At 45.1% G+C, this 26,045-nt stretch overlaps 1 protein-coding gene across 1 annotated transcript in view; it reads right to left on the reverse strand.

Moving 5' to 3' along the window:
• Positions 1-2,780: 2,780 nt before the first annotated feature.
• The window catches only part of LOC140726140 (transcription factor COE3-like), a 435,742-nt gene continuing 412,477 nt past the window's right edge, over positions 2,781-26,045 (reverse strand). Inside the window, 4 exon segments of the mRNA XM_073042113.1 lie at positions 2,781-11,260; positions 15,108-15,197; positions 16,305-16,484; positions 20,225-20,402. Of these exon segments, the coding sequence (XP_072898214.1) occupies positions 11,229-11,260; positions 15,108-15,197; positions 16,305-16,484; positions 20,225-20,402 (480 nt within the window). The 3' untranslated portion in view covers positions 2,781-11,228.

Here is a 26,045-nt window from a genome sequence, read left to right on the forward strand (position 1 = left end):
TTATATACACTCATTGGCCATTTTTTAGATACCTCCTATACCTAATAAAGTGGCCACTGAGTGTACGTTCATGCCCTACTACTACTGTAACCCATCCACTTTAAGCTTCAGTGTGTTGTGCATTCAGAGATGCTCTTCTGCACATCACTGATGTAAAACGTGTTCATTTGAGCACTGTCACCTTCCTCTCAGCTTGAACCAGTCTGGCCATTCTCCTCTGACCTTCCTCATTGACAATGCATTTTCGCCCTCAGACCTGCCCCGACTGGATGTTATTTTGCTTTTTGTTGTACCATTCTCTGTAAACTCTAGAGACTGTTGTGTATGAAAATCCTAGAAGATCAGCAGTTTCTGAGATACTCAAACCACCCTGTCTGGAACCAACAATCATTCCACAGTCAAAGTCACTTAGATCACATTTCTTCCCCATTCTGATGTTTGGTCTGAACAACAACTGAACCTCTTGACCATGTCTGCATGCTTATATACATTGAGTCACAGTCACATGATTGGCTGATTAGATATTTACATTAACGAGCAGGTGTACAGGTGTAGCAAATAAAATGGCCGCTGAGTGTATTTATGGGAGCCAGTGCATTGGCTGCATGAACAATATCTGGGTAGTCAAAAGGGTACAAAGCATTTAGTAAACATAGTGAGAGATTACTGGCTTGTGAAATATTCATAGCATCAGTTTGATCACTTAGATCACTTTTATTCCCCATTCTGCAGTTTGGTCAGAACAGTAACTGAACCTCTTGACCATGGCTGCATATTTACCACCCCGACTTGTTGCCATGTGATCGGCTGATTAGATGTTTTGCATTAATAAGCAGTTGCATCTAATAACGTGGCCACTGAGTATATTTCTTTCTATAAATTTCTAATAGTTTTACTGTATTGCTGCTGCAAAGCAACAAATTTAACAACAGATGTCAGTGACAATAAATCTGACACTGATTTTGAGTGATAAACAATCTCTTTGATGATTAATTTAAATCCAGATACTCATGTACTGTTCAACCTGAAATGGTCTGATAAAATACCTTTTGTAATGCAGAATATTAGTATGTGTGTGTGTATGAAAGAGAGTGTGTGCTTGTGTGTGTGTGAATTTGTGTGTGCGTGAGTGTTTGCCTGTGTGCCTCTGAGTGCGCATGTGTGTGTATGTGTGTTTGTGTGTGGGTGTATGTGTGTTTGTGTGTGTGTGTATATATGTGTGCATGTGTGTGTGCCTGTGTGTGGGTGTCTGTGTGTTTGAGTGTGTATGCGTGTGTGTGTGTGTGTGTGTGTGTGTGTGTGTGTGTGTCTGTGTGTGTGTTTGTGTGTGAGAGGTTGTGTGTGTATGTGTGTGCATGTTAGCATGTGTGTGTCTGTTTGTGTGTGTGTGCCTGTGTGTACGTACATTTGTATGTGCGTCTGTCTGTGTGTGCACATGCATAAGTATGTATGTGCATGTGTGTGTGTGTGTGTGTGTGTGTGTGTGTGTGTGTGTGTGTGTGTGTGTGCATGTAAGTTGGTGTGTGCCTGCGTGTGTGTTCACGATGCCAGTGAGGGCTGTGTGTCCTTAAGTGTAAGTGTATTTTTATGTATATCTGTGTGCATATGCATGTGCGCACACACACACACAGGTGTGGTTTTACAGTGTGTTTATGTGTCTGATGTGTGCATTTGCATGTGAATGATGTGCATGCATGTATGAGTCTGTGTGTGGCATTGGTTAGACTGTATCTGGAGTATTTTGTGGGCCACATCTCAGAAATGATGTGCTGGCAGTGGGGAGAGTCCACAGGAGGTTCACAAGAATGAAAGGGTTAATGTATGAGGATTTTTTGATGGCTATGGTCCTGTACCCCCTGGCGTTTAACAGGATGATGGGGATCTCATCGAAACCTATTGAATATAGAAAGGCCTGGATGGAGTGGATTTGTAGAGGATGTTTCCTATAGTAGAGGAGTCTTGGACAAGAGGGCACAACATTAGAATAGCAGAGATGATGAGGAATTTCTTTGGCCAGAGGTGGTGAATCTGTGGATTTCATTGCCACTGACAACTGTGGAGGCCAAGTCATTAGGTACATTTGGAGTGGAGGTTGACATTTTCTGAATTAATAAGGGTGTCAAAGATTTTGGGGAGAAGGCAGGAGAAGAGGGATGTGAGGGATAATAAGTCAGCCATGTGGAATGATGGAGCAAACTCAATGGGCTGAATGGCCTGATTCAGCTCCTACAGTATATCTTATGACGTATGGTGTGTGTGTGTGTCCTGAGTGCGTTTATGCCGGTTGGTTGTGTAGTGGCATCAGCACTGGACTTTGAGGCAAAAAGTCTCGAGTTCAAATCCAGCCCGTTCCTTGCACACTTTCCATCTGTGCTGGGTTGGCCGTCGAGCTAGCAACTTGCCCTTGTAAAAGATAGTCAAATGCTACAGAACAGCAAAATTTGCCACTTGGTGCACCACACGCCATCAAAAGGAACACATCTGTGTGTTTATGTGTGTGCGTGTGTGAAATGGCCCCATTCCACAGGAAATTGGTCACTAAGAAATCTGTAAACATTCAAGAAAAGATCATGAAAGCCCAAGAAGCCAGAGTGTGTGACTAATTAAACTGCTCTTTCACAGAGCTAGCATGGTTAAGATGGACTGAGTGGTCCCCGTCACTTTGATATCATATTCTGATTTTTAACACCTCTATTAAATCACTTTAACCCTTTCTGTGCTGAGCAGAACTACACCAGGTGTCCCTGCCCTCCCCATTGGAGAGAGAGTCGGCAGAGGAATTGTGTTTGAATTAATTTATTTAGGAATTGTAAAAGTCATCGTTAACACACTGATATTATACACAGCTTTAGGTACAACTTCAGCGGGAAGTTTTAAAAAAAATACAAAATAAAAGAAATTCACAAAAGAGTTTAACAATTTCTTAAAACTACGTACAAAAAAAACACACATGGAGAAAGGAAGGGTCGTTAAGCGAAAGGTTGGAACGAGATTCACACCACAAGAAAGGCAAGCATTTAAACAGAGTGTACTGTACAGAACGTAGCAAAAACCCATCGAGCCCAGAGAGTGGTCAACCCTTTGATAACTATATACACATGGCCTGTAAGAAATTAGGAAGTAGAAAATGATCAAAGCCCTGAACTTGTCATTCTAATCATCTGCAGCCAGCATTGGTGGTTAACAGTGTGGCTCCCTCAGCTATAGTTGAACTATCTCTGCAACGACAGTATTCCCATGGACTGCGCGGGTGTTGAATTCCAGAGAGCCCGGAGCAGCCATGTTTCATTCTGAATCCATCATGTATCAGCTCATCACAACCCATGGCATTTGACCTCAGAGTCTTCTGAGCAAGAAATGGGATGGTGACCAAGCTAGTGAGTATTGGGACCTCAGTCCTGAGAACTTGCATGAGCGGATGTGAAAAGCACATGAGAAACAGAGGGTGGGGGGAGCAGAGAGACTGGAAAACAAAATAACCCAGCCTGCTTCAATATCATGGAAATGATCAAAGTCCAGTGACTGGATATGGGATGGAGGCACAAATTTGCAATTAGTGCTCTCCTCCGATCTGTCAAGTGAAAAGAGGTATTCAACTGTAGGCCATCACAGAATATTCAGTAATATGATAACCATACAAACGCACTCACACATACGCACGCGCACAGACACACAAACAAAGAGATACACACTCACTGTTTAATGCAAACACTCATGCAGATTCATACATAAAGGCGCATGCATACAGAAGTTCATAAGAATGATCCTGGGAATGAAAGGGTTAATGTATGAGAACTATTTGATGGCGCTAGGCCTGTACTTTCTGGAGTTTAGGAAAATGGAGGAGTGGGGGCCTGCATTGAAACTTATTGAATATTGAAAGGCCTAGACGGAGTGGATGTGGAGAGGATGTGTCCTATAGTGGGGGAAGTCTAGAACCAGACGGCATAGCCTCAGAATACAAGGACATCCCTTTAGAAAAGAGATGAGGAGAAATTTCTTTACCCAGAAAGTGAAGATTCTGTGGAATTCATTGCCACAGACAATTGTAGAGGCCAAGTCATTGGATATATTTAAAGTGGAGGTTACTAGCTCCTTGATTTTTAGAGCGGAAAGGTTGTGGGGAGAAGACAGGAGAATGGGGATGAGAGTGATAATAAATCATGATGGAATGGTGGAGCAGATGCGATGGGCCGAATGGCCTAATTCTGCTCCTATGTCTAATGGTTTTATGTGCACGGCACACACACAAGGATACAGACACACATGCTCATCCATCTTGTTGATTCTAGACGTTCAGCAGTAATTAGGTGCAGGCATCTTATCTGAATTCACTCTCTCCACTTCCTCAGCTCCTGGAATGTTGATGTTAAACCTACCATTGCCATGGTAACTATGGCTGCAGTTAGCCCTGTCTTTTTGTGCCTATTCATCAGCAATGTTTTGGTTTGAAACAAAAATGGTGGTTGGGTTCTTTTCTGTGAGCAAGTATTCCAGATTTGACATTTCAATCCCAGTCATCTCATCACAGGAAGGACGCTGAGGCTTTGGAGAGGGGTCAGAGCAGGTTCACCAGGGTGCTGTCTGAATTGGGGGGTCATGTGTTACAAAACAGGCTGGATGTTCTGGAGTTGCGGACGCTGACGGGGAGGTCTGACATAAAGCTATAAAATTATAAGAGGCAGAGATTCAGTAGACAGCCTGCAGTTTTTTTTCTCCCAGGGTGAAAATGTCATATACTGGAGGTCAGACATTTAAGGCGAGGAGAGTAAGTTGAAGTGGGATAATTTTTTACACAGAGAGTGGAATGTGCCGCCAAGGGTATTGTTGGAGATGGGAGCTGAATGTCCAAGGTTACACATTTTACCAGAAGAATAGGAAGGAAGGCAGAGGGGGTGGCGTGGATCTACTGGTAAAGAATGGCATCAAATCAGTAGAAAGATGTGACATAGTATTGGAAGATATTGAATTAAGAAACTGCAGAGGTAAAAGGACCCTGATGGCAGTTATATACAGGCCTCCCAGCAGTAGCTAGGGTGTGGACCGCAGATTACAATGGGAAATAGAAAAAGCATGTCAAAAGAGCAACGTTATGATTGTCATGGGAGATTTCAACATGCAGGTCGATAGGGAAAATCAGGTTGGCAATGGATCTCAAGAAAGTGAGTTTCTTGAATGTCTATGAGATGCCCTTTAGACCATTTGTCATTGAGCCTACCAGGGAATCAGCTATACTGGATTGGGTGTTATGTAATGAACCAGAGGCAATTAGGGAACTTAAGGTAAAGAAACCCTTAGGAGAGAGTGATCACAATATGATTGAGTTCAACTTGAAATTTGAAAGGGAGAAAGTAAAGTCTGATGTAGCAGTATTTCAGTGGAGTAAGGGAAATTACAGTGGTATGAGAGAGGAGTTGGCCGAAGTAAATTGGAAGGAGATGACAGCAGAACAGTAATGACTTGAGCTTCTGGGAAAATGAGGAAGGTGCAGGATAGAAGTATTCAAAAACAAAGAAATACATAAATGGAAAAATAGTACAACTGTGGCTCACAAAAGAAGTCAAAGCTAATGTAAAAGGAAGAGAGAGGGCGTACAACAAAGCAAAAATTAGTGGGAAGATAGAGGATTGGGAAGCTTTTAAAATGACAGAAAGCAACTAAAAGAATCATTAGGAGGGAAAAGATGAAATATGAAAGCAAGCTAGCAAACAATATCAAAGTGGGATAGTAAAAGCTTTTTCAAGATGCAAAAAATAAAAGACTGATGAGAGTGAATATAGGACTGTGAGAAAATGAGGCTGGAGAAATAATAATGGGGGATAAGTAGATGGCAGATGAACTAAATGAGTATTTTCCATCAGTCTTCACACCAGCAATGTGCCAGATGTGAAGGGTGTGAGGGAAGAGAAGTGAGTGCAGTTACTGTTACAAGGGAGAAGGTGCTCAAAAAGCTGAAAGACCTGAGGGTACATAAGTCTCCCGGACCAGATGAACTGCACCCTAGGGTTCTGAAAGAGGTAGCTGTAGAGATTGTGGAGGCATTAGTAATGATCTTTCAAAACTCATTGCACTCTGGAATGGTGCCAAAGGACTGGAAAATTGCAAATGCCACTCCACTCTTTAAGAAAGGACAAGGCAGCAGAAAGAAAATTATAGACCAGTAGCCTGACCTCAGTGGTTGAGAAGATGTTGGAGTCAATTGTTAAAGATGAGGTTATGGAGTACTTGGTAACACAGGACAAGATAGGGCAAAGTCAGCATGGTTTTCTTAAGGGAAAATCCTGCCTGACGAACCTGTTGGAATTCTTTGAGGAGACTACATGTAGTAGATAAAAGGGATGTAGTGGATGTTGTATATTTGGACTTTCTGAAGGCCTTTGACAAGGTGCCACACATGAGATTGCTTGCCAAATTAAGAGCCCATGGCATTACAGGAAAGTTACTGAGCATTAGCAGATTGGTAGAAGGCAGTGAGTGGGAATAAAGCAATCCTTGTCTGGTTGGCTGCCAGTGACTGGTGGAGTTCTGCAAAGGCTCAGTGTTGGGACTGCTTCTTTTTATGCTGTATGTCAGTGATTTAGATGATGGAATAGATGGCTTTGTTGACAAATTTGCAGATGATATGGAGATTGGTGGAGGGGCAGGTAGTGTTGAGGAAGCAGGTAGGATGCAGAAGAACTTAGACAGATTAGGAGAATGGGCAAGAGTGTGGCAAAGGAAATACAATGTTGGAAAGTGCATGGTCATGCAATTTGGTACTATAAATAAATGAACAGGTAATTTTCTAAACAGACAAAATTCAAAAATCTGAGATGCAAAGGGACTTGGGAGTCCTTGTGCAGAACACCCTAAAGGTTAACTTGCAGTTTGAGTCGGTGGTGAGGAAGGCAAATACCATGTTAGCATTCATTTCAAGAGGTCTAGAATACAAGAGCAGGGATGTAATGCTGAGGCTTTACATTGCACTGGTGGGGCCTCACCTTGAGTATTGTGAACAATTTGGGGCTCTCATCTTAGAAGAGCTGTGCTGGCATTGGAGTGGGTCCAGAAGAGGTTTCACAAGGAAGATTCTGGGAATGAAAGGGTTATCATACAAGGAACTTTTGATGGCTTTGAGTCTGTACTCACTGTAAGTCAGAAGAATGAGAGGGGATCTCATTGAAACCTTTTGAATATTGAAAGGCCTAGACAAAGTAGATGTGCAGAGGATGTTACCCATGTTGGGGGAGTCTAGGACAAGAGGGCACAGCCTCAGCATAGAGAGACATCCATTTAAAACAGAGATATGGAGAAACTTCTTTAGCCAGAGGGTGGTGAATTTTTGAATTTGTTGCCACATGCAGCTGTGGAGGTCAGGTTGTTGGGTGTATTCAAGGCAGAGCTAGATCAAATCTTGATTGGACACGGTGTCAAAGATTACGGGGAGGAGGCTGGAGAGTGGGGCTGAGGAGAGGAGAGAAGGATCAGCCATGATTGAATGGCAGAGCAGACTCGATGGGCCATATGGCCAAATTCTGCTCCTATGTCTTATGGTCTAATATTATAGAGGTTTTTAAGAGGTTCTTGGGTAACAACTTTGAAAAGAGAGTTGGACACAGATAGTAAAGGTCTAGAGCAGATAGTAAAAGTCTGGAACTGGAGTCCATGGACTCCTTGCTTAATGGTATTGGTCCACGGCATAAAAAAGATTGGGAATCCCTGGTCTAGAGGGATATGGGCCAAATGCAGGAAAATGGGATTAGCTTGGATGGGCACTTGGTCAGCACGGAGCAAGTGGGCCAAGGGCTTGTTGCTGCGTTGTACTGTTCAACGTTCTATTTTTTGATAGCTTTGTTCTTTCAACAGATAGAATGCAGAGGTGAGCCTGCTGTCATTTCCAATGTTTCCAATAGTGGGAGTATCTCCGACCAGAGGACACAGATTCAGAATACAAGGAGGTCCCTTTAGAACAGAGATGAGGAGGAATTTCTTTAGTCAGAGGGAGGTGAATCTGTGGGATTCACTGCCACACACAGCTGTGGAGGCCAAGTCTTTTCATTAGCTATATTTAAAGCGGAGGTTGATTGGTATTTAATTAATTAGGACATCTTAAAGGCTATAGGGAGAAGGCAGGAGAATGGGGTTGACAGGGATAATAAATCAGCCATGATGGAATGGCAAAGCAGACTCGATGGGATGAATGGTCTAATTTTTCTCCTATGTCTTATGGCAAATGTGACAATAATAAGCCAAAAAATTACCAGCAGCAGGTGAAGGGAGGCCAGCAGATGCTCTGAGGTCCCACTCCAAGACACAACTCCTGATACCGTGGAGGTATGATGTATTTCATTTATATTAATCTTTTCAAGGTGTTATTCCTCAAGTGTGGTCATTGATAGAAATGAATTTTGGAAACAGAATATGCCTGTTACTATTAACATATCATTCACATGTGTAACTCAGGAAGATTACTTGTGCTAAATCACTTTGATGTTCAGGAACAGTTATTACCCCTCAATCAGCAAGCTCTTGAACCGAAGAGGATAACTTCACTTGTCCCATCACTGAACTGTTCCCACAACCTATGGACTCACTTTCAAGGACTCTTCATCTCATGCTCTTGATATTTGTGCAGTTTGTTATCTCTTGCACACTGGTTGTCTGCCCTGTTGGGTGTGGTCTTTCATTAATTCTATTACGGTTATTGGATTTACTGAGTATGCCCACAAGAAAACAAATCTCAGGGTTGTGTATGGTGATATATCTATACTTAGATAATAAATTTTACTTTAAACTTTGAACATTGAGACGTGCCTCAGTGATTCTGAAGTGATAAGAGGCATAGATAGAGTGGAAAGCCAACATCTTTTCCCCAGGTGTGGAAACGGCTAATACAAGGCGGCATAACTTTAAGATGATTGGAAGAGGTAAGTGCTTCATTCAGAATGGTGAGTGCATGGAATATGCTGCCAGGTGTGGTAGAGGTGGATATATTAGGGACATTTAAGAGACTCTTAGACAGACATATTGATGATAGAAAAATAGAAGGCTATGCAGGAGAGAAGGGCTAGATTGATCTTGGTGTAGGTTAAAAGGTCAGCATAACATTTCGGGCTGAAGGGCCTGTACTGTGCTGTACTGTTCTATGTTTTATGGAAACACCTCAGCTGTGTTTGATCCATTAATGTGGCTAAATAAAATGATTTATGTAATTGAGGTCTCTTTACTAAAACCTTTCAACAGCCATTTTGCTCTATATTTTACAGGGTAATCCTGAGTCTCTGTGAAAGCTGGGTTATAACATGAAAATATTGCATATTGGCAGGTTTAGGTGACAGCTCTGGCACTGAGGAACCAATGGACAGCAGTGGCATTGGATTGAGAGCACTGGGCAGAGGAATCAGGGGACAACACTGGGCAAAGTACCGACAGCTCTGGTCACTGAGGAACCAGAGGACAGCACTAGGCAATAGAACAGAGAGCAGTGGGTACATGTAATTGAACACCAATTAACTACATTGCCATCTGGCAGAAACCAGTAGACACCACTGTGGTGCATTGGACAGCACTGGACACCAGTGGGCACCGTTGGACACTGCAATGAACAAAGGGGATGGCAGCACAGGATGCCTATGGATGCCACCAGAGGACACTGGACTCCTTTGGATAACAGTGGAAAGCACTGGCTACCACTGAATAACTGAACAAAAGGGTAACGTCACTGGGGCAAAATCTGCAGTGTCACTTCGCAGTGTTCACTTTGCAGTGTCACTTCTCCACTCTCAGCTCAAAGGACAAAGTAGCTGTGAAGTGCAATCCCTGGCGCCACACAGGGGAGGCAGCAGTGGGTCTGAATGCAACAACCTCCTACAAACGACAGTGAGAAAATGAACGAGATGACGGAGGGGCAAGCACTGCTGGGGGGTACTGGGGCGAATAGCTAAACTCGTTCTAAACAGAAGTCATGGGATCGCTTAAATCCACCTAAAAGGTGGTGCCTCTGTCAGATGGGAAATTCCTCAGCATTACACCGGGGGTATTAGCTCAGGTGTTGTCTTACAGGCTCTGAACGTGAAATTCAATGGGCTATGTTTCATCTTTAATCATGAATAGTGCACTTGGCAAGGAATATCATCGGGGGGCAAAGCCCAAGCAAACTCTTCACTCAGTTACCCTTCCACCCACCCAGCTGTGGAGCTGGAGGGTGAGGTGATAGTGTGAAACTCCATTGCTCCTCAGACCTCGCAGCTGTGTTCAGCTCTGCAGATGATGGTGCTGGATCTGGTGGGAGGGGAACAAGAAAACTGTAGAGTGGAAGAAGTGGGGTCAGGAAGGAGAGGCTGGTTTGGAATAACTTACACCAGGTTGACTGAGTTGCTGGTTGGGAGACCGCCTTGGAAGGTATGGGCACTCACAGATTACTGCATTAGACACCTCTTGAAGCTATTGTCAACTGGATGAGCAAGAGGCCAGGAGGAAGAAATGGCTTGCTGGTACAGTATAATTCGGTTGTAGATGGCATGCCTACTGACCAAACAGTCATTGGTAACATGCTCGAGGAACGACACACTGACCACTCTTCTCCATTCTGTGACAAGCCACGCCTCAACTATTTGGGTTCAGGGGTCCTGAAGTCACTCAGGCCAGAACTGACAGAGCACCCATGCGTCCCCACTGTTTCCACCGTGTTCGGTCTCCTAATTTCTCCTCACAGCTGGTTTCCATTGCTGAGCAGAAACAATTCCGATCCACAGCAGTTCCACTGTTGCCACCATTGTCCACCTTCACATCATTTTCTTTCTCCTCTGAGAGTCCCACTGAGATCATTCTCTATTTCAGTCTGAACTGGGATTGTGGGAAAGCGAAGCTTCTCTCTCCTCAGTTCCACACATCTAAAAAGTGCCTGAGGTTCACGTTATCAGCCCATCTCAAGGGGTGTAATAGATCAGGAGGGAGAGAGCAGAAGTGAGTGCAGTGCGGGAAAAATAGGAAGTCCATCTTAATGTCTCAGATCATTAAACTCGCAGTCAACTGCTCAAGGTAATCTCAATTGCGTAGGAGCATAAAATTTCCAGTAGTCCATAGATTTAAAAAAAATATCTTAGCCGCATGAAATGTCTTGAATTTTGGGAGTTGGGAAAGGGGGTAGAAACGAAAGAAGATCTGACTCGATCCTTGCCTCCAGCTAGGTCCGTCCATCAGCTTGTGGGGCACGTTGCTACTCATGGTCACTGCTCAAGCCTCTTCTTCTACATTGGGGGCACGATCAGGCTGGACATGGCTTGGGAAGGAGGGAAGGACAGGAAAGAAAAAAACATGTTTTAGATTTCTCTCAACGTCATTTCCAACACCTCTTTCCTGGAGACCAACTCAGAATGAGAAAATCAATGTCTCTACTTTCCTCTCATCTACTTCATAAGGGTATGAAAGGTTATGGGATGAAGGCAGGACAATGGTTTTGAGAAGGAAAATGGATCAGCCATGATGAAATGGTGGAGCAGATTCAATGGACAGAATGGCGTAATTCTGCTCCTATCTCTATGATCTTATGGTTGTATGGCAAGGAAACAGCCTTTTGTCCATCGAGTAAGTGTTGGCCATCAAGCATCTGTTTTGACTAATACTATATTGAGTCCATTTCATTCTCCTTATGTTCTCCTTACACTTGGAACCACCTCATACATTACAATGGACTTAGAACATAAGAGATAGGTGCAGACTTAGGCCCATCGTGTCTACTGCACCATTTCATCATCGCTGATACAATTCCCTCTCAGCCCCATCTCCTGCCTTCTCCCCATTTCACAAGACCATCGGACATAGCAGCAGAATTGGGCCAAATGGCCTATCAAGCCTGATCCACCATTCAATCATGGCTGATCGTTTACCCCCTCCTTAGCCCCATTCCCCGGCCTTCTCCCCATAACCTTTGATGCCATGTCCAATCAAGAACCTCATAAGCTTTGCCTTAAATACACCCAACAATCTGGCTTCCACAGCTCCCTGTGGCAATAAATTCCACAAATTCACCACCCTCTTGCTGAAGAAATTTCTCCGCATTTCTGTTTTAAATGGATGCCCCTCTATCCTGAGGCTGTGCCTTCTTATCCTAGACTCCCCCACCATGGGAAACAACTTTCCCACATCTACTCTGTCTAGGCCTTTCAACATTCAAAAGGTTTCATTGAGATCCCCCCTCAGCCTTCTAAATTCCAGCGAGTACAGACCCAGAAATATCAAACCTTCCTCGTATGATAACCTTTTCATTCCCGGAATCCTTGTGAACCTCCTCTGAATCCTCTCCAATGCCAGCACAACTTTTTTTTAGATGAGGAGCCTAGAACTGTTCACAATACTCTAGGTGAGGCCTCACCAGTGCCTTATAAAACCCTCAGCATCACATCCCTGCTCTTGTATTCTAGACCGCTTGTGAGAATGCTAACATTGCATTTGACTTCCTCACCACCAACTCTACCTGCAAGTTAACCTTTAGGGTGTTGTGCATAAGGACCCTCAAGTCCCTTTGCATCTCAGATTTTTGGATTTTCTCCCTGTTTAGAAAATAGTCTGCACTATCCCCTCATACCCTGACTAATCAAGAATCTATCAACCTCTGCCTTAAATATACATAAAGACGGACTCCACAGCTGCCTGTGGCAGCGAGTTCCACAGATTCACCACTCTCTGGCTAAAGAAATTCCTCTTAATTTCTGCTCTAAAGGGACGTAACTCTATTCTGAGGCTGTGCCCTTTCATTCTAGATTCTCCCACTATAGGAACCATCCTCACCACATCCACTCTATCAACATTCAATAGGTTTCAACGAATTCCTTACTAATGCTTCTGAATTCCAGTGAGTACATGCACTCATACGCTCCTCATATGATAATCCTTTCAATTCCAGAATCTTTTGCGTGAACCTCCTCTGAACCCTCTCCAGCATCAGTGCATCCTTTCTTCGATAAGGGGGTCTTATCTAAGTACCTGATCGTGTTCGTGTTTCATCACTCTCTGGTTTTTCTACACTGTCTGGGAGTCATGGGGCGGCACAGTAGTGTAATAGTTCGCACTACATTTTACAGTACCAGCAACCCTGGTTCAATTCCCACCGCTGACTGTAAGGACATTGTACGTTTCCCCTGTGACCGCAAGGGTTTCCTCTGGATGCTCGAGTTTCCTCCCACAGTCCAAGTATCGGTTAATATGTCATTGTAATTAGGATAGGATTAAATTGGGGATTGCTGGGCGGCATGCCTCGAAGGGCTGGAAGGGCCTGTTTATAATATATTTTTTAAAAAAGAGCACAGAAGCAGGCCATTCGGCCCAATAGCTCCGTGCTGATCTAGTTCCATTTGGCCACGTTTGGCCTATGTCGTTCTAAACCTTGCCTATTCAAATATGTTTCCAAGCACTGTATGATGACCTATGTTCCGTGTGTTGTTTGAACTTACTCTCATCCTGCTGCAGGCAAGATTTTAAAGATAAACGGATTTAAAGATTAGCTTTATTTGTCACATATCAACAGAAATACATAGCACCATTTGTGTCAATGACCAACACAGTTCAAGAACACGCAGGGGGCAGCCCCCAAGTGTCGCCCATGTTTCCACTACCGACATAGCGTGCCCAGAACTTACTAATCATAATCAATGTAGTCCTTTATTGAACATAGAACAGTACAGTACTGGGCCTTTGGCCCACAATGTGATGCTGACCCTTTAACTTACTCCAGGTTCAATTTAGACCATAAGGCATTGGAGCAGAATTAGGTAATTTGGCCCATTGAGGCTACTCCACCACTTCATCATGGCTGACCCAAAGGTTGATGACACAAAGGTTGGGGGTGTTGTGGATACTGTGAAGGGCTGTCAGAGGTTATAACGGGACATCGATAGGATGCAAAATTGGGCTGAGAAGTGACAGATGGAGTTCAACCCAGATAGGTATGAGGTGGTTCATTTTGGTAGGTCAAATATGATGGCAGAATGTAGCATTAATGGTAAGAGTCTTGGCAGTGTGGCGGATCAGAGGGATCTTGGGGTCCGAGTCCATAAGACGCTCAAAGCTGCTACGCAGGTTGAATCTGTTGTTAAGAAGGCATATGGTGTATTGGCCTTCATCAATCGTGGGATTGAGTTTAGGAGCCGAGAGGTAATGTTGCAGGACCCTGGTCAGACCCCACTTGGAATACTGTGCTCAGTTCTGGTCGCCTCACTACAGGAAGGATGTGGAAACCATAGAAAGGGTGCAGAGGAGATTTACAAGAATGTTGCCTGGATTGGGGAGCATGCCTTATGAGAATAGGTTGTGTGAACTCGGCCTTTTCTCCTTGGAGTGATGGAGGATGAGAGGTGACCTGATAGAGATGTATAAGATGATGAGAGGCATTGATCGTGTGGATAGTCAGAGACTTTTTCTCAGGACTGAAATAGCTAGCACAAGAGTTTTAAGGTGCTGGGGAGTAGGTACAGAGGAGATGTCAGGGGTAAGTTTTTTTACACAGAGAGTGGTGAGTGCATGGAATGGGCTGCCGGCGACGGTGTTGGAGGTGGATACAATAGAGTCTTTTAAGAGACTCCTGGATAGGTACATGGAGCTCAGAAAAGTAGAGGGCTATGGGTAACGCTAGATAATTTCTAAGGTAAGGACATGTTTGGCATAGCCAAAGGGCCTGTATTGTGCTGTAGGTTCTCTATGTTTCTTTTTATGATCCATTTGCTCTTTCAACCACAATCTCCTGCCTTCTCTCTGTAACCTTTCAAACCCTGACTAAACAAGAGCTATCAACCTTTGTCTTTAACGATTTTTAAAAATTTATTCATTATGGGATGTGGGCGCTGCCAGCTAAGCCAGCATTTATTGCCCATCACTGGTTGCCCTTGAGAAGGAGGTGATGAGCTGCCTTCTTGAACCACTGCAGTCCCTGAAGTGTAGGTACCTCCTTCAAAATCCTCCATTTTTTTCTATCATCCATGTGCCTATCTAAGAGTTTTGGAAATACCTCTAATGTCTCTGCCTCTCTGGCATGCTGCCACAAAACAATGAACTGACTTATATCAGAAATATTAAACCTGATTCTGATTCAGTTTAAAAGGTGTGAAAGTGCAGTGGGGGGCGTCTGAGCTCACCTTGCATGCTGTTCCCACTGGATCCGGTGCAGGTAGGCGGCGGGGAGGCCTGGGGTCGAACCACAGGAGCGAAGGCGCTCTTCTGTTTTACTGTGGAGATCAGGTCAACAGCAAAGAATGAGAAATTGCCTGGGGGCAGAACTAACGCAGGCAGAGCGTGGCGGGAGAGCTGCCTGAGGAGACCATGATGACACGGGAGCACATACCAAGGAAGTAAAAGTTGGTACTCAAGGAGGGCTGAGATTCCAGTTTACTCCCCCAGCCCTGAGCGAGTTTTTATTGCCCTTGAACCCCAGCATCAGTTGTCCAGTTGTGATCTTGGGTCACATACTGACAGCACCAGTGAGGTTTAATTTTCTGAAGAACTTTGATGAACCAACTTGGTTTCCATAACAATCCAATCTGTCTATGGCCACCAACACCTGACTTTATTTTCTCTCCAGATTTAACAGATTAACAGCACTGATTTTCTCCGATGCCTTTCAGGGTTCCTAGCTTGGAGTCTATAGGACCCTTGCTCAATGGTATTGCTCCACAGCATCAAAAAGGTTGGGAACCCCTACAGTGTGTGTGTGTGTGTGTGTGCGCGTGCGTGCGTGCGTGCGTGTGTGTGTGTGTCTGTGTGTGTGTGTGTGTGTGTCTGTGTGTGTGTGTGTCTGTGTGAATGTGTGTGTGTGTGTGTGTGTCTCTGTGTGTGTGTGTGTGTGTGTCTCTGTGTGTGTCTCTGTGTGTGTGTGTGTGTGTGTGTGTGTCTCTGTGTGTGTGTGTCTCTGTGTGTGTCTGTGTGTGTGTGTGTGTGTGTCTGTGTGTGTGTGTGTGTGTGTGTGTGTGTCTGTGTGTGTGTGTGTGTGTGACTGTGTGTGTGTGTGTGTGTGTAAGCTCTCGATAGAAGGACATTTATTCCTTTCACTCTCCATCGGGCTGAAGTGACAATGAGAGTGATGCAAACCCAGCTGCTGCTCAGGGGATAACAAAGAAACACAGCAGGCCCAGCAGCCTCTATGGAGGCAGAGGTTTGGTCGATGACTCAGTATCAATGCAGGGTGATGCACTGAAATGCCAACCATTCCTTTGCTCTCCACCGATACTGCCCGACCTGCTGAGCTCCTCCAGCCGATTGTTTGTTGCCTTAGACTCCAGCATCTGCAGTCTCTGGTGTCTCCAACAACGGTCCACGGACAGCTTTGGGGAACTTACTGGCATAGGGGGAGTTGCCAGTCGAACCGTTCAGGAAGCTCGGGGAGCCCGGTATTCCCAGGTTGGCCATCCCAGTGTTCCCGTATCCGTTCATGCTGCTGGTGTTGTAGCTGGACTGCTGTGGAGTGGAGCTGGTCACATAGCCACGGGGAGAGACGCTGCTGGTGTTGCGAGAGTAACCTGCACAGAGATCGGTGATCATTAGTCCTGCGTGTACACACTTACACACACACAGACACAGATACACACATCCTCACATATACACACATACTCACACACACATACATATATGTACACTTACACGCATAAACATACTTACACACATACACAAGCATATATTGACACGTATACACACAGATGCACACATGCCTTCACACATGCATGCATTCACATCTATGCATGTAAGCATGCATGCACACACATACAGATAGATCACATATACGCTCATACGCAGAAACATATACAGACACATACACAACTCTACAAAACTCACGTTCTCAGCATTATTTATTTATTTTTATGTACACAATTTGTTATTTGTATATTGGTTGTTTATCATGCATTTTCATTCTATCTCAGTGCATGAGACAATAATAAATCAGCTACCAATTATTTCTTTCAGGAAACTCTTTGCTTCCTCCCTTTTCACTACTACTCACTCCACCTTCTTCCCATCTTCTCCCCGCCATAAAAGATGGACTTCCTCTTCTCCTTACCTATCATCCCATGAACCTCTGTATTGGTATCCAGCACATCATTCTCCGAACTTGAACCATCTTCAACGGGATCCTATCACCAAACATATCTTTACCTCCTTCCCACTCTCCGCATTCAGTTGGGATCACTCTCTCTCTGACTCCCTTGTCCATTCCTCCCTCCCCACTAATCTCCCTCCTGGCACATACCCCTGCAAGCGGGACAACTGCTACACCTGCCATTTCACCTCCTCCCTCACCACCATTCAGGGCCACAAACACTCCATCCAGGTGGGGCAACACTTTACCAGCAAGTCTGTCAGAGTCATCTATTGTACTTGGTGCTCCTGATATCGCCTCCTCTACTTTGGTGAGACCCGATGTAGATTGAGGGACCACTTTGCTCTGTCTGCAACAGGTACTCTCACAATGAGGCCACTCAGATTGGAGGAGTAATTCCTCATATTCAGTTTGGGTAGCCTACAACCTGATGGCATGAACACCAGCTTCTGGTAATTTCTTCCCAGTCCACCTTCTCTCTTTTTCTATTTCTCATTCAAGCTATCCTATTACCTCTTATCTTCTCACCTTCCAATTACCTTCTTTGGGTGCCCCTCTTCTTTCCCTTTCTCCCATGCCCACACTCCTCCCCTATCTGATTCCATCTCCTTCACCACTTTACCTTTCCACCTACCAAACCACCCCCCATCTCAGCTTCTCATTTCACCACCCTCCCCCAGCCAAGCAACTTACCCCCACCTGGTCTTACCTATCACCCACTCGTGCTGCCAGCTTGTACTCCTTCCTCACCCCCTACCTTTCTTAGTCTGGCTTCTTCTCCCTTCCTTCCTAGTCCTGACGAACATCTTGGCATAAAATGTTGACTGCTTATTCCTCTTCATAGATGCTGCCTGACCTGCTGAGTTCCTCTAGCATTTTGTATGTGTTACCTGAGCATTGATTTGAATCTCAACATAAAAATAAAAGATAATTAATTTTAACAAATTATTTAAAAGTTCTTTAATTTATGACAAAGGATAGGACCCTCCAGTCCAATGGGCTGAACCCACCTATTCAACACGATCCTAATCGCAGGACAATTTATTATGACCACTTAACCTTCTAGCTTTGGGATGTTGGAGAAAACTGGAGCACCTGGAGGAGATCCATTTGGTTCATGGAGAATTGTACAAACTCCTCACAGGCAATGCCAGAATTGAAATCTGAACTCCGGAGCATCCCGAGCTGTAATCGTGATGAGCTATCCATACGATACCGTCGCACAATTTGTGCAATTGAATTTAGTTAGGAGCAGTAATGATGACCAGGATATGATTGGATTATTCTATAATTCAATGTCCTTCAGAGAAGGAAATATACCATTCTCACTTGGTTTGGTGTTTATTTGATGTCTCAACTTATCCTAGTGCACATTTGTTTACCTCTAACTTTACATTCTCTGCAAATTAAAACTAACTTTTACTCCAAAGCACAGAAAATACTAGAACAACTCAGCCAGTCAAACGGCATCTGTGGAGGAGGAAACCAGTCAATTTTGAGTAACTTTCCTCAGAATACCCTCTTCTCACTACTACCGTTAGGCAGAACGTACAAAAGCCTGAAGCCCCGCACCACCAGGTTCAGGAACAGCTACTTCCCTTCAACCATTGGGTTTCTGAAACACACAACCCTGGAGAATAGCAAGAGACTTTTTCCCAGGGTGGAAATGGCTAATACAAGGGGGCATCATTTTAAGGTGATTGGAGAAAAGTATAGGAAGATGTCAGAGATAAGTTCTTTTACACAGAGAGTGGGGAGTAGTGAACCTCTTAGTAGGTATTGTGGTACAGTATACTAGGAGCATTTAAGAAACTCTAAAATAGGCAAATGGATGATTGAAAAATGGAGGGTTACGTGGATGGGTTAGATTGATATTAGAGTAAACGTCAGGGGTGATGAGGTGGAGATGCATCTCAACCAAGGAATTTAAAAGTCACTCCTTCCCTCCGCGAGCCTGCAGGTCACCTTTGGGCAGGGTGTAGCCCCCTGACCAGGGTCACATAAAGCCAAGGAGAGGGATGGTCACATGAGCAGCTGGTGCCGATCACGTCCTGGTTATGTGACCACTGATGCCAGGTAGACAATCTCTGAAGAGTATTGATTAAGGCTGGGGTTACCCATCTTGTAAAGACACTGCCCAGAAGAAGGCAATAGCAAACCACTTCTGTAGAAAAATTAGTCAGGAACAATTATGGTTACCATGTTTGCCTATGTCATCTGTTGTGGCACATAATGATGATGATGATGATGATGACAAACGGTCGGTACAACATCATGGGCCAATGGGCTTGTACAATATTGTAATGTTCTACCTCAGAAACGGAACACTATGAACCTCTTGCACCACCATGGTCTTATCACCGACTCTGCTTTATTTGCACTAATGCTTTGTTTTGCAGTCTTTTATCTTCTTTACTATCTTGAATAATTTATGTATAACTTAGTTCCATGTGCTGTCTGAATCTATGTGCCTGTGATGCAGCTGCAAGTTTTTCAAACTTCAAAGTTCAAAGCAAATTTATTATCAGAGTATATATATGTCACCATATACAAACCTGAGATTTATTTTCTTGTAGGCATACTCAATAAACCCATAATGGAATAATAACAATAATGAAATGACTGGAAGACCACACCAACTTGGGTGTTCACCTCATGTGCAAAAGACAACAAACTGTACAAATACAAATCAAAAGATATAATAAATAAATGAATGAATGAATGAATGAATAAATAAATAAGCAAGCAAGCAATCAATATCAACAACATGAGATGAAGAGTCCTTGAAAGTGAGTCCATAGGTTGTGGGAACAGTTCAATGATGGGGCAAGTGAAATTGAGTGAACTTATCTCTTCTGGTTCAGGAGCCTGATAGTTGAGGGATAATAACTATTTCTGAACCAAGTGAGGTGAGTCCTAAGGCTCCTGTACCTCCTTCTGATGGCAGCAGCAAGAAGAGAGCATGTTCTGGGTGGTGGAGGTCCCTGATGATGGATGCTGCTTTCCTATGACAGTGTTTTCTGAAGATGTGCTAAATAGTGGAGTTTCATTGCTACCATCAGGGAGAATGACTTGAAGACCAATGCTCAATGTTTTAGGAACAACTTAGGGGTTGACGCTTCAAACACAAGCTAAGCAAACCGGTTCAGGGTCAGAGTGTCAAACCTGGGTCGTTGGCTTGCGACGTCTCTGAGATATTGACAGCCAGCTGGCCACTGAACGAGTTCACTCCCATCATCCCCGAGTGGCTGGATGTGTTGCCAAGAGACGGGAGTTGGTTGTGGCTCCGCGGGACGCTGTAGAGGGCCTCTGCGATATCTGCTGCTCGCTTCAGAATAATCTCCTGCCAGGAAAATTCATAATAAGAGAATAAGTTGCTTATTCAACCCTTCAACTTGTTCTGTAATTTATTGCAAGGGAGTGAATCTGGGCTTCTTGTTGCTCACCATGTGGGTTTCCATAAGACCAAAAGACAACAAGACAGAAGAGCAGAACTAGGCCATTCAGCCCATTGAGTCTACTCCCTCTTCCATCATGGCTGATTTGTATTCCCCCTCAAATCCCATTCACCTGCCTTCTCCCCTTAACTTTTGACACTATTATTAATCAGAACCTATCAAAATTCACTTTAAATGTATCCAACGACTTGCCCTTCACAGCTGTCTGTGGCAATGAATTCCACAGATTCACTACCCTCTGGCTAAAGAAATTCCTCCTCATCTTTGCTCTAAGGGGACATCATTCTATTCTGAGGCTGTACCCTTTGGTACTAGATTCACCACTCTTTGAAAACATCCTTTTCATGTCCACTCTATCAAGGCTTTTCAATATTCAACAGGTTTCAATGAGATCCTCCGCCTCCCCACCTCATTCTTCTAAACTGTAACAAGTACAGGCCCAGAGTGAACAAGTGCTCCTTATATATTAACACTTTCATTCTTGTGGACCCTCTCCAATACCAGCACATTTTTTCTCAGAAATGGAGCCCAAAACTGCTCACAATATTCTAAATGTGGTCTGTCCAATGCCTTATAAAGAGAGACTGGACAGCCTGTTTTTTTCCCCTTGGAGTGTAAAAGGTGAAGTGATGAACTTACAAAGGTTAAAAAATTCCAGATAAAAAAATCAAATCTCTTTTCTAAAGAGACGTTTTTCCCATTCCTACCCTGACTTACCTCTCTGTGATTCCCTGCACTGTTATAACAACACCGAACAACATTTCATCTTCAGTTTGGGTATATTGCTGCTACCAGACTTCATGTCAAATTCTACAACTTTAGGTAACTTGCTTCCTCTGTCCTGATATAAATGTTTCCAGTGAAGATGGTGCCAAGCTGTGATGTCCATTGAAGTCATAACTCAAACTTAAGTTGGGTTTTTTTTTAGGATTGTAGGGATAGGTTTTTTCAGCAGCATCTCTCAAAGTCTCGAAGGTGGAAACAGATAAGGCTGACCATCAGGGATCTGGTGAAGTTGCACAGGCCAATCCCCTGTACAGTGGATACAATGGATTGCAGAAGGGTTGATGAACTCCAAACAAACCATTGACTTCAGAGGAGATCATCAAAGAGGCCGATGGAGATGGGAGATCATCAAAGAGGACGATGGAACAGGAGATCATCTAAGAGGACGACAGAGACGGGAGGTCAACAATGGCCTACACACCACTCACAAGGACCAAGTGAGTGAATGGGGAGGTAGGGGTCAGGTTAGGGTTTAGAGAGGTGGATGAGGAGGTCAGAGAAAGTAAATGAAGAGACAGGAGCAGGAACTGGTGGTTAGAGTGCTCTGCAGTCAAAGGCTAGTCAACCCTGGGGTTGGCAGGCACCAAGGATGAAGACAAGCGGTCCCCATGGTCAATGACTAAGATCGACAGGCCGAAAGGACACGGGCTGGAGACCCTCAGGTCAGCGTGTCCTGGGATCAGAGGTCCTTGTGAGTCTGGAATGTCCCCTGAACATCTTTAAGTCGTGTTGGTTGTTAATGTAAAATTATGCATTACCCTGTATATTTCGAAGTAGTGTACATGTGAGAAAAAATTGAATCTGAATCTCACTGAATCACAGGTCGTGGCTTAGAATTAGTTGTATCTTAGGTTCATGGGGATGGTTTTTGGGGGCAGTATGGGAAGTTAGGGGTCAGGTTAGGAGTTAGAGACAGGGATGAGAGGTCAGGGTGTCATGGTCCGGATCGGTTCCCCTTTAAATTTAGTTAGGTTGCGATCCGGACCATTGACGCCTTGTTCCCTTCTAATTCCGTTTCACGCGTCCCTTGAGCTTGGCAATCAAGGTAATCTACCCTCAATCCGAACTGGCAGCTTGTAAGCCCCTGGCTTTAGCCACTCAGGGCGAGAGAGTTAAGAAGCCTTCACAAGTCGCCGCTGCTACGACAAGCCAGAGTGATCCAGCCCGCATCGGAGTACCAGCAATTCACCTTCCATCACCAGAGTGACCCAGCCCACATCGGAGTACCAGCAATTCACCTTCCGTCGCTAGAGTGGGTCCAGGCAAGGTCAATCTGCCAGGGGTGAGTTGAAGGCGGAGTCCTGACTCGATGTTCATGCCCCTTGTCCATGTCTACCCTTCGAAGAGTCCCGGCTCAGTGCCTGAATTGAAGGCGGAGTCCTGACTCAACGTTTATGCCCCTTGTCCATGTCTACCCTTTGAAGAAGTCCCGGCTCGGTGCCTGAGTGGAAAGCAGAGTCCTGACTCGATGTTCCTACCCTTTGCCTCCGTCGGGCAGGTCCGGCCGGACTGCCGCTGCCCAGCAGGGTTCTGCCCCTTCCTACCTGTTGCCTCCGTCAGGCAGGTCGGGCCGGACTGCTGCTGCCCGGTGGGGGTTCCCACCTTTCTACACATTGCTCCCCAAGAGACGTGGTGGTCCCATTCCCCAGGGTCCAAGTTCAAGGTCCGCGGCTGTTCATGCTCCCCCGTCCAAGTCCAAGGTCCGCGGCTGTCCATGTCCCCCCTGTCCGAGTCCAAGGTCCGCGGCTGTCCATGCTCCCCCTGTCCAAGTCAATGGTCCACGGCTGTCCATGCTCCCCCCTGTCCAAGTCCACGGTCTGCGGCTGTCCATGCTCCCCACTGTCCAAGTCCACGGTCTGCGGCTGTCCATGCTCCCCACTGTCCAAGTCCACGGTCTGCGGCTGTCCATGCTCCCCACTGTCCAAGTCCACGGTCCGCGGCTGTCCATGCTCCCCCCTGTCCAAGGTCTGCGGCTGTCCATGCTCCCCCTGTCCAAGTCCACGGCTGTCCATGCTCCCCTTGTCCATGGTCCGCGGCTGTCCATGCTCCCCCCTGTCCACGGTCCGCGGCTGTCCATGCTCCCCCACTGTCCGAGTCCAAGGTCCGTGGCTGTCCATGCTCCCCCCTGTCCAAGTCCACGGTCCGCGGCTGTCCATGCTCCCCGCTGTCCGAGTCCAAGGTCCGCGGCTGTCCATGCTCCCCCCTGTCCAAGTCCACGGTCCGCGGCTGTCCATGTTCCCCCCGTCCAAGTCCAAGGTCCCCTAGTCCGAGGTTCATGTTTCTCTTTGTCCTCAATTTCCCAATCTTCTGTGTAGCGAGTAATAAACGCTATTTTATTGTACCTAAGAAAAATGTGTTTGTGTCCTGCATGTGGGTCCTCTCCCAGCAACCTTGTCCCCACCACGTCACACAGGGAGAGTAAATGAAGAGACTAGGGCAGGAGCCAGAGGTCAGAATGTTCCATCTATTCCTGTGGGGGTCAGGTCGGCAGGTACTGAGGGTGGAGACCAGTGATCCCCATGGTCAAGGACTGCTGTTGGCAGGTCCTGAGGATGAAGGCTAATGACCCCTGGGTTGGCAAGTCCTGGGGTTGGAGGTTGTGCAGGCAGCAGGTACAAGAGCTGCCGACTCCACACATTGGCGAGTCCTGGGCCAGAAGTCTGTCCAACTCCGATTACCTTCAGCACATCCTTAAGTTGTGTTGGTTGTTAATGCACACTTCACTGATAAATAAATGAATCTGAATCTGTTTGCATCACGTGTTGTGGCTCAGAGAGTTTGGTTTTAGGTTCTTGGGGATAGATTTTGGAGGCAGCATGGGGAGTAAGGAGTCAGGTTAGGGTTTAGGGACATGGATGGGGTGAGTTAGACATCAGAGGTATTAAATGAAGAGCCTGGGGCCAGTGGTTAGAGTGCAGGTCAGAATGCTCCATGGTCCAAAGCCAGCTATCCCTTAGGGGGTCGTGTCGGCAGGCACTGAGGATGAAGGCCTGGGATCTCTGTGGTTGGCAGATTCTGGGGTCAAAGGTCAGAAGTCAAAGGCAAGGGGCCCGGGGGGTGGGGGGAGTCAGTGGTCCATATGGTTTATCTGGTTTATCTCCTCACCTAAATTTGCTGGCTTCAGTTAAGTCAACCTGTAAGGACTTTACTGTAGAAGTTCCTATCTTTGACTAGAAACTAAAGATAAACGATGAAATAATAAACATTTATTCACCTACCAGAGGGAACATTACAGCCTTAGTATTCTTAGAGATATCCACTTTTTGTGATATCAGTGGAAATTCCACACTCCTACCCCTCCTGAATTACTTATTGATTAAATGTAAGACAGTTATTGCAACTATGTGGTAGAGAAGCGCACAATGGTTTCTCTTTCCTCTAAACCTGTTCTGTCTATTTGGATAGGGGCTCGCTCCAGTTTCTTTTCCCCAAGGTTGAGGAATCAAGAACCAGAGGCCATAGGTTTAAGATGAGAGGGGGAAAATTTAATAGGAACTTGAAAGGCAACTTTTTAATCCAGAAGGTGGTCTGTATTTGGAATGAGCTGCCTGAGGAAGTGGCTGAGGCAGGTACATGAATGACATTTAAAAGGTGCACAGATAGGAAAGATATGGGCCAAATGTAAGCAAATGGGACCATCTTAGCTGGGAAACTTCATCAGCATGGGTGAGTTGGACTGACAGGCCTGTTAAGATCATAAGACTATAAGGTATAGGAGCAGAATTAAGCCATTCAGCACTTTGAGTCTGCTCAGCCATTCCACCATGGCTGACTTATTATCCCTCTCAACCCCATTCTCCTGCTTTCTCCCCATAACCTTTGAAATTCCAATGAAGAACCTATCAATCTCTACTTTATGTCCAATAACCTGGTCTTCACAGCCATCTGTGGCAGTGGAGAAGGTACAGGAGACTGAAGGTACACACTCAACCATTCAGAAATAGATTCATCTCTCTGCCATCAGGTTTCTGAATGGACATTGAACCCATTAACACTACCCCACTACTTTTTTTTCACTTTTTGCACTTCTCAGTGTTATATATTTTTGGGGTAGTGTTATATAGTGTATAATATATACAGTATATATATTTTGTAATTTACACTTTTTATTATTATGTATTACAATGTACTGCTGCTGCTTCAAGATTAGATTCAACTTTATTGTCATTGTGCTGAATACAGATACAAAGCCAATGAAATGCAGTTAGCATCAAACCAGAAATGCAAAATAATAGTGTTATTTACAAAATAACTGTGAATAAAAAGTAAGTGCTACAGCACACAAATATAAAAGTACTGAGACAGTACAATATGAGTGCAATACTGATGTGAGATTCAGCAGGGTCACAGCCTCAGGGAAGAAGCCCTTCCTGTGCCTGCTGGTGCGGGAGCGGAGGCTCCTGTAGCACCTACCGGATGGGAGGAGAGTAAAAAGTCCATGGTTAGGGTGAGATGCAACCTTGATCATGCTTTCCACCCTGCCCAGGTAGCATTTATGGTAGATGTTCTCAATGGTGGGCAATTGGGTACTGATAATCCACTGGACAGTTTTTACCACCCACTGGAGTGCTTTGTGGTCCGATACCAGGCAATTACCATACCACACTGAGATGCAGATGGTGAGTATGCTCTCAATGGTACAGCGGTAAAAGTCCGTCAGTATCCTGGGACAGAGGTGAGCTTCCTTGATGCTCCACAGGAAATAAAGGCGCTGTTGTGCCTTTTTGATCAGGATGGAGGAG

The sequence above is a fragment of the Hemitrygon akajei genome, chromosome 4, assembly GCF_048418815.1.
Source record: "Hemitrygon akajei chromosome 4, sHemAka1.3, whole genome shotgun sequence".
Classification (NCBI taxonomy): domain Eukaryota; kingdom Metazoa; phylum Chordata; class Chondrichthyes; order Myliobatiformes; family Dasyatidae; genus Hemitrygon; species Hemitrygon akajei.